Raw genomic sequence first — 9313 nt, forward strand, 5'->3', positions numbered from 1 at the left:
CACCATTTTTCATTCACCCTTCTTTTGTTATTAAACAAAATCCAACAATCCCCCACATGAATGGGGAATGACTATAAACTTAAAGGAATGCACGGACGTGTGTGTGTTTTACAAGCAAGAATTGATTGCCTCTGGATAAGTAGGTTTCCCTTTGAACTTTCCGTAGTGAACTTATATCGGATATACTCGGTCAATCGGTAGATTTGATATCTTTGAACCGTCGAGCTTTGTTGTATACCTAGACAACATAAGTCACACAATCAATCCTTAACCATTTATGGTTCTCACAGTTGTGTTCGTTTCAGCCATGAACACCGCCTGGTTTCATGAGTGCTTAGAGAATGGGCCTTTACTTTCATTCTCCTTGAAGCGGCTTACACTTCACACTCACATAGGTGATTCCTAAACGTGTAATCCTAAAGACACACTATCTGGTCATATCCTGCCAGACTTAGCAAATCATTAAAAGCTTTAAGCTTTATTGACTCATCAAAAAGCCTTAATGCTTTACCTCGTTTTTGAACATTGTCTTCATCACGAGAATGGGTTGAGTTAGTTAACAATGTTGAACCGTCATTCATAACTTTGTTTGAGCTCTTTGAACCTAGCTCTTGGGATCTCCAGTCTGCTAGGTAGAGTTACCGCCATGATGACTTGTCCTAGGCCTTTAACCCCATTCCCTTTGATGATCTTTCAACTGCCTCTCTAGATAGGCCTTTTGTAAGTGGATCCGACACGTTATCTCTTGACTTTACGTAGTCAATTGTGATAACACCACTACAGAGTAGTTGTCTAACAGTATTGTGTCTCCGTCGAATATGACGAGATTTTCCGTTATACATAACACTCCCTGCCCTACCTATTGCCGCTTGACTGTCACAATGTATACAAATAGATGCCAAAGGTTTGGGCCAAAATGGAATATCTTCAAAAAATTCCGGAGCCATTCAGCTTCTTCACTGGCTTTATCTAAAGCTATGAATTCAGATTCCATTGTAGAACGGGCGATGCACGTTTGTTTGGATGATTTCCAAGACACTGCTCCACCCCCAATTGTGAAAACATATCCACTCGTGGATTTAACTTCAGATGATCCGGTTATCCAATTTGCATCACTATATCCCTCGATCACGGAAAGATATTTGTTATAATGCAAAGCATAATTTTGGGTATGTTTCAGATATCCCAAAACTCGTTTCATTGCCATCCAATGTATTTGATTGGGATTACTTGTAAACCGACTCAGTTTTCTAATAGCACATGCTATATCTGGTCGCGTACAATTTATGATATACATCAAAATTCCCAATACTCTTGCATAGTCCAGTTGTGAGTCACTTTCACCTTCATTCTTTTGAAGTGCATAACTCACGTTAATTGGAGTCTTGACAATTTTGAAATCTAAATACTTGAACTTGTCAAGTACCTTTTCAATGTAGTGAGACTGTGATAATGCTAGACCTTGTGGAGTCTTGCGAATTCTGATTCCTAAGATCACATCAGCAACTCCTAAGTCTTTCATGTCGAATTTGCCAGACAACATGCGTTTTGTAGCATTTATATCTGTCATATTTTTGCTCATTATCAACATGTCATCAACATATAAACAAACAATGACTTCATGACCTAGAGTGTTTTTAATGTAAACACATTTGTCACACTCGTTGATTTTAAATCCATTTGCCAACATTGTTTGGTCAAATTTTGCATGCCATTATTTGAGTGCTTGTTTAAATCCATAAAGCGACTTAACAAGTTTGCAAACTTTCTTTTCTTTACCAGGAACCACAAAACCCTCAGGTTGTTCCATGTAAATCTCTTCCTCCAATTCTCCATTTAAGAAAGCTGTTTTAACATCCATTTGATGGATTTCAAGACCATACACGGCCGCTAGTGCCATTAACACCCTAATAAATGTTATCCTTGTTACTGGCGAGTAAGTGTCAAAGTAATCAAGGCCTTCCTTTTGTCTATAACCTTTGACAACAAGTCTTGCCTTATATTTGTCAATAGTGCCATCAGCTTTAATTTTTCGTTTAAAGATCCATTTCGAACCTAAAGGCTTATTTCCAGGAGGAAGATCAACCAATTCCCATGTATGGTTATCCAAAATTGATTGAATCTCACTATTGACTGCCTCTTTCCAAAATGCTGAATCAGAAGACGACATAGCTGCTTTAAAAGTTTGAGGCTCATTTTCAAGCAAGAATGTCACAAAATTTGGTCCAAAGGAAGTAGATGTTTTTTGACGTTTGCTATGCCTTGGATCTTCTATACTTGGAGTATTTTCCTTTGTTTCTTCCCGAGGTCGTTTAGGTCTTTCACTTAATGACCCGCTTTCAGTTTTATACGGATAGATGCTTTCAAAGAATTCAACATTATCTGATTCCATTACCGTATTAACATGAATCCCGGGATTATCGGATGTATGAACCAAAAACTGACATGCTTTACTGTTTGTAGCATATCCAATAAAAACGCAATCTACTGTTTTTGGTCCAATTTTAACCCTTTTAGGTAAAGGAACCTGTACCTTTGCTAGACACCCCCACACTTTGAAATATTTCAACTTGGGTTTTCTTCCTTTCCATTTTTCATATGGAATAGATTGCGTTTTGCTGTGGGGTACTCTGTTAAGTATCCGGTTAGCTGTAAGGATAGCTTCCCCCCACAAACTCTGCGGTAATCCGGAACTTATTAATAAAGAATTCATCATTTCTTTTAAAGTCCGATTTTTCCTTTCCGCAATTCCATTGGATTGAGGTGTGTAAGGTGCAGTAGTTTGATGGATAATTCCATATTCCGAACATATTTCTGCAAACGGAGATTCATATTCTCCACCTCTATCACTTCTAATCATTTTGATATTTTTATTCAATTGATTTTCTACCTCATTCTTGTATTGCTTGAATGTTTCAATTGCTTCATCCTTACTATTAAGCAAATAAACATAACAATATCTAGTGCAATCGTCCATAAAAGTAATAAAATACTTTTTTTCACCTCTAGATGGTGTCGACTTCATATCGCAAATGTCAATATGAATTAAGTCTAAAGGATTTGAATTCCTTTCAACAGACTTATATGGATGTTTTACAAACTTAGATTCAACATATATTTGACATTTCGATTTATTACACTCGAATTTAGGCAATACTTCTAAATTAATTAACTTCCGCAAGGTTTTATAATTGACATGTCCTAAACGAATATGCCATAAATCATTTGACTCCAATAAATAAGAAGAAGCTGAAATTTTATTCATACTGTCAACAACCATTACATTGAGTTTGAAAAGGCCCTCCGTGAGGTAGCCTTTTCCAACATACATTTCGTTCTTGCTTACAACAACTTTATCAGAAACAAATACACATTTGAATCCATTCTTTACAAGTAAAGAAGTAGAAACTAAATTCTTCCTAATAGTAGGAACATGAAGAACGTTGTTGAGCGTTAACACTTTGCCGGAAGTCATCTTCAGGAATATCTTCCCATAACCTTCAATCTTGGTTGTTGCATTATTTCCCATGGAAATTTCTTCTTCGGGACCAGCAGTAGAGTAAGTCGCAAATGCTTCTTTGACAGCACAAACATGTCGAGTGGCTCCAGAGTCAATCCACCACTCCTTCGGATTTCCAACAAGGTTGCATTCCGAAAGCATTGCACAAAGATCATCAATGTCATCATTCTTCTCCACTATGTTGGCTTGTCCCTTCTTATTATCCTTTTTCGGGAGACGACAATCAGGGCTTTTGTGACCAACTTTTCCACAATTGTAGCAGTTGCCCTTGAACTTCTTTTTGTTCTGCTCCTTAGTTTTTCCAGAAGGCCTCTTCCTCTTCTTACTTTTTGGAGCAGTCTCCTCAACGATATTAGCTCCCATAATCGTTGAATTTCCACGAATCTTCTTCTCGGCTGTTTTGTTGTCTTCCTCGATCTTTAGACGTATCACAAGATCTTCCAACTTCATTTCTTTGCGTTTGTGCTTCAGATAGTTCTTGAAATCCCTCCACGAAAGAGGCAATTTTTCAATCATAGCAGCTACTTGAAATGCTTCATTCACGACCATACCTTCAGCAATAAGGTCGTGAAAAATAAGTTGAAGCTCCTGAACTTGGGTTCCCACAGTTTTGCTATCTATCATTTTATAGTCTAGAAACTTGGCAACCACGAACTTCTTCAAGCATGCATCTTCTGTCTTGTACTTCTTCTTAAGTGCGTCCCATAATTCTTTCGAAGTATTTATTGCACTATACACATTGTACAAGTCATCATCTAAAGCACTTAAGATGTAACCTTTGCAAAGAAAATCTGCCTGCTTCCATGCCTCAACAACCATGAACTTTTCATTATCCGGCATGTCCGCAGCAGGAACTGGAGGCTCTTCACTAGTGAATTTCTGCATACCAAGAGTGGTAAGCCTGAACACCCTTTGCTGCCATCATTTGAAGTTGGTTCCAGAAAATTTCCCCGGTTTCTCGGCCGGAGGAACAACAGTGCGGCTTGACGAGGCTATCGTCGTCGCACCAACAGTCGCGGAAGGAATTCCATTCTCATTTGCCATTTCTTACTGTCAACAACAGAAGAGATCAATTAATGGCAAAACCAAAACAGTAAATAATACTGTAATTAATAAACAGTACGTAATAAAAACAACTGAAGTTTTTATATACTGTTTTTCCGAAAATACGATGAAGTTTTTATATTCTTCAAATCGTTTTCTGAATTTTAATACTGTGATGAAGTTTTTATATCTTCAAACAGAATAATAAAATTCCGACAAAATACAGAATATAATTATTAATTTCCTTAAGATTGTTATCAATCTGTATTGCAGTAAATATATTAAGTAATAATCTTTCTGAAAACAGAAACAGAAAGTTAGTAGAAATTAAATTCCAAAAACAGTAAACTTCTTCAAAATAAATTCTGGAAAAACGTTGTAGGAACAAATCGAACCCACTGAATACACAGCGTGTCCTTAAGGAAATTATTCCCCTCAAGTACCCGAGGTTTTGGAATATATCCTCCCAGAATAGAACGATTTAACTCACCAGTGTATCGGTACCTAAAACTCTGGTGATCGGAGAACCACTCAATGGTCGTAAAACACACTGGAATATTTTGTGCAGAAGAAGAAGAAGATTCAGAAAATTTCGCAAGTTAATATTCTGGGATTTGAAGGTCTATTTATAGCCAACTTGGTGATGTTTCTGAAGAGGTTTGCAACCTTTCAGAACAGTCATAGCTGTTGGAACAGGTGTGACACTCTGAAGAGGTTTGCAACCTTTCAGAACAATCATGATTGTTGGATTTTTTTTTTTTTTTTTGCGGAGAAATTTAAAACGAATTTAAATTAATCTAGGAAAGAAAAGCGGGCCGGACTAGACTGGGTCGCGGGTCATTGGTTATTTCGGATTGAATTTTCTTTAATTAATTTAATTAAATATTTGAAAAGAATTTTGTCCAAAAAGATTAATCAATCAATCTTTGACAAATCCGAAGCCGAAGCCGAGCGACGACAACAGCGCGAGGCTTGCCTTCTTACTAGCTCTTTAAGAGCTAAAAGATTGAGCTTCTCTATATAAACACCAAGATTTTCTTTCTTTCTACCAATGGGGGACAAAGTGCATTAGTGAACTCATTCAAAATTTCACTTCCCTCCATTTCTTTCCCACCATTTTCCATTCACCCTTCTTTTGTTATTAAACAAAATCCAACATTATCACTGCCAAATCACTCAAAAGTGTATATAGTACCTCATCACTTCAAGTATCTAAGGCTCAGCGGTATCGAGTATGAATTTGGATTAGTCAGATCAGTAGAATTCGGATATTGGACAAGAAAAATACCTAAAGAATCATCTCACACTAGAGACTTCTCTTTTTCACATAAGCATTTTAGCGTTTATGGTTTAGTTGCTACAAAGAGATTTTTAAACAATAAATAACAAAAATAATACAATATATTTAAATATATTAAGCATTTTCAGAAATAGACTATACGTATGTTCAAGTAACGTTTTAGGTTATTTCCAGAATTATCAACCTGCAAATAAATTAAGTTGACGGCTAATGGAGTAAACAGAGGCTAAACTATCTTTTACGATCGTTGAAGCTTTGTGAGCTATCCTATCACCCATTCAATTTCCAACTGTATCTGACAGAGTGATACACAATCACTGCATTAGGGACTAGAAAAGTATAGTCAGAAAAAAAAAAAAAAAACTACATTACGTTGCTTATTTCTGCAATTTCCATGCAAGATGCATCTAACCGTAGCCATCTTCTACGACTTACGTAGTAAAGATCTCTACTGCAGTCGCATGTAATGCAAAGTTGGTTAACGACTATGCGATACAATCTTGTGATCTTCACCAATGTGACCATCTAGTTGCTATTAATTTCATAAATCACAGCATCAAGGACCTAGAGATGATATGATTCCACAGAAACACAAAGTGACGAAGATGAATAGATAAATCCAGTACATCACCACTTATCATAGTTACAAAAAAAAAAAAATTACAACAAACAGTTTTCTCATATGCAATTTTCAAATTCACATACACGACAAAATTCATAAACTGTATAGAAATGTAATCACACACAATAGAAATAATAAATGTCTCACAAACAGGTGTGCCAGTTTAGATATACAATATTCAAGCTTTAGAGGCTTATGCAGCACCTTGTTTCAAGGCTCTGTCCAGTCTTGTCTCAAATGGAGTTGAATGCCAATTCACTCTCTTATCCTGCATTGTCACGAGAACCTACTTCTTAATACCTAGTGATTGTGCGTAAGCAAGTCGTATCATTACTGAAAAAGAATTCATATCAACCTTACCTCTCTGTACTTGCTGGTTGAGTTTGGAATGCCTTTAAAAGAAGAAACTGACCCGGAGTCCTTTGTGGATCCAGATGGATTCCAATAGGTCCCAACACTTCCTATGATAGGCATATCATCAGGGCTCCGACTGGGTGATTTCCTTGGGGAGGAAGACGCTGACATCTGTTTCAGCTCCTCAACTGTCAAGGCACCTAAAATCGGTCTGTCTTCAAAGCTCATCATAGAGTTGGAACCTTGTGACATGCTCTTTTCTGAGCCAGCCTTCTTAGTATTGTCAGGTGTAGTAACCAACCAATTTGAGAGACTAGCATCAACTCCAATTTCTTGATCCTTAGACTTTGGCCTGAAACTAGATGACGATGATTGCTTAAATGTCGGTTCTAAACTGAATGAAGCAAGAGGCCCTTCTACTTCTGCGATAAAATTTTCCTTCTGTGGCAGCATCTTCAAGGGTTCTGCCGCTTTAGATTTAATAGTTTTCCACTGACTGAGGTTTTCCACAGGGTTCAACACAGGATGGATATAAGCACTCCTATCTCTTACATATCCTTTTGTTTCGCCCTTTCTCATTTCCTTCTCAGGCACGCCAAACATCGCAGGACTATCCACTTCCTCCTCTTCATTCACTAGATGAAAGGACTTATCATCAGCCTTAGATCCCACTGATGCAGTTACCACAGATTCAGACCACACTTGAAGTCCACCATCACAATCGGAATCCCCGCCGCAGTCTTCATCATCTAGATCACATTCGTCGTCCAAGTCACTGTCAGCAAAATCCTCAGCCTCATCATCACTGTCTCTGCAGTTCTGATACCTGTGGTTTGGAGGGTATGATCCAACACTAGATATGGCTGAACCCCCTTCAGAGGAAGAGTTGGACTGGCTTGATTTAGCAAGGCAACCCTCCTCTTCTTCGTTTTCACCAGCTTTCTTGGTTTCGGGTAAAGAATCTGTACTTTCATAGATTGAAACAGGATCATATGTAGTGACCTTTGAATCAAAGGTAACTCTTTTTCTAGCACTCAAGCTCAGTTGTTCCTCAGACCTATCTCTGCATCACAAAAATCCATATTATTTAAATTGGTAAAATGTGGTGGAGAAGATAGAAAACAAATTAAAGATACTAGTAAAGTCAGTAACTCACTGTGCTTCTGCAACCAAGTTCCGAGACAGATCATCTCTACATCACAACAATCCATATCATTCAACTTAGTAAAATATAGTGGAAAAGATAGATAATAAATTTAAGACACTAGTAAAAGCAGTAACTCACCGTGCTTCCGCAACCAAGTTCTCAGAGAAGGGTTCCTCCTCTATGATGCTTTGTTCAGCGGTGATGGTGCTTTTTGGAGGATCCCTACAGACATGTTTCTGCCGCAAAATATTAGGTTTTACTTTGTTTATATGCATCCCAAAAGAAAAAACAGATACAAATCATAGCTCTACTAATTAGAACTTACAGGACCAAATAGTATACATAATCAAGAAATTTCCATATTATCCACTTAATTAACCCTAATGGGAGTAAAACCATATACTGAACTTGACTATAGAGAATTTCAAGAATTAATTTTTCTTCTACCCTAGGAGTATAACAAGTAATAAAGGGTCAGTCCAAAACACTCACTTAATCAAGAATCTGGAGTAAAATTTTATTTTTAACTTGTTTAAATGGTTCTAAAAGACAAAATCATAGCTCTATCCATTTGCCCAAAAACTGTTAGGATAATTTACGACACTAACCTAGAAATGTCCATCATCATCAGCTTAATTAACCCTAACCCCAGTTAAACCAACTTCCACAATATTACCTAAAGCTGAAATCTTGCTCAAACACAAGAGAATTACAGGAATTCACTTTCCAAGAATTTCATAAATAGAACAACTAAAGAGTAACCAGAAGGGTTATTCTGAAAAACATACTTGGTCTCGAGGGATGACTTTGTGCCTCTGTTTGCGACGTTTCTTGTCCTTATCACCACCAAAACACCCAAGAAAACAACCCATTTAAGCAGCAACCCAAAATTGTTGTGAACTCAAATCTTGGTTTCCAGATTTGGATTCTGTTCCAGCCAAGAATGGTGGAGAAATAACAAAGGGTATTAGCCAAGAATCCTCATGATGCTAGCAGAGGAGGAGCGTTTGGGGTAATTGAAACGGTCAAGAAATTTGGTAGGGAGGCTAATACCGGAAGGGGGAAAAGGGGTTTATTACTTTGAAAAAAGTGCAATGTGACCGTTACACTTGAGTTGATAATTGTGGGGTTTTTGTGTGCGAGAACAGCCTGTATTACCACCGTTACGTATCAGAGCCGTGGATTTTGTTGCTTTATTTTTATTTCTTTCTTAATAAATAATAATAATGGTGGGTTAAAAGAATTTTATAATATGAACTACCTGATAACTATTCATAATAAATGCAATTTATATATAAAAATTTTAAAGTAAACAATTTGCTATAA

The 9313-nt window shown here is 37.1% G+C and overlaps 1 protein-coding gene across 1 annotated transcript; it reads right to left on the reverse strand.

Moving 5' to 3' along the window:
- Positions 1-6461: 6461 nt before the first annotated feature.
- On the reverse strand, positions 6462-9035 carry LOC107790575 (uncharacterized). The gene is made up of 5 exons (XM_016612519.2): positions 8776-9035; positions 8126-8223; positions 7997-8032; positions 6847-7903; positions 6462-6754 (listed from the first exon to the last, which is right to left on the reverse strand). The coding sequence occupies exons 1-5, from the start codon at positions 8857-8859 to the stop codon at positions 6680-6682; spliced, it is 1350 nt and encodes a 449-aa protein (XP_016468005.1). The 5' UTR covers positions 8860-9035; the 3' UTR covers positions 6462-6679.
- Positions 9036-9313: the final 278 nt, after the last annotated feature.

The sequence above is a fragment of the Nicotiana tabacum genome, chromosome 22 (assembly GCF_000715075.1).
Source record: "Nicotiana tabacum cultivar K326 chromosome 22, ASM71507v2, whole genome shotgun sequence".
NCBI classification, from domain to species: Eukaryota; Viridiplantae; Streptophyta; class Magnoliopsida; order Solanales; family Solanaceae; genus Nicotiana; species Nicotiana tabacum.

What these genes read in the sequence shown, in the direction of transcription:
- LOC107790575 (XM_016612519.2), bottom strand. Translation starts at nt 8,859, where the DNA reads ATGGGTTGTTTTCTTGGGTGTTTTGGTGGTGATAAGGACAAGAAACGT. An exon ending in AACTTGGTTGCGGAAGCACG is followed by an intron (nt 8,033 to 8,125) that starts GTGAGTTACTGC and finishes GTTGTGATGTAG; the next exon opens with AGATGATCTGTCTCGGAACT. An exon ending in AACTTGGTTGCAGAAGCACA is followed by an intron (nt 7,904 to 7,996) that starts GTGAGTTACTGA and finishes TTTGTGATGCAG; the next exon opens with AGATAGGTCTGAGGAACAAC.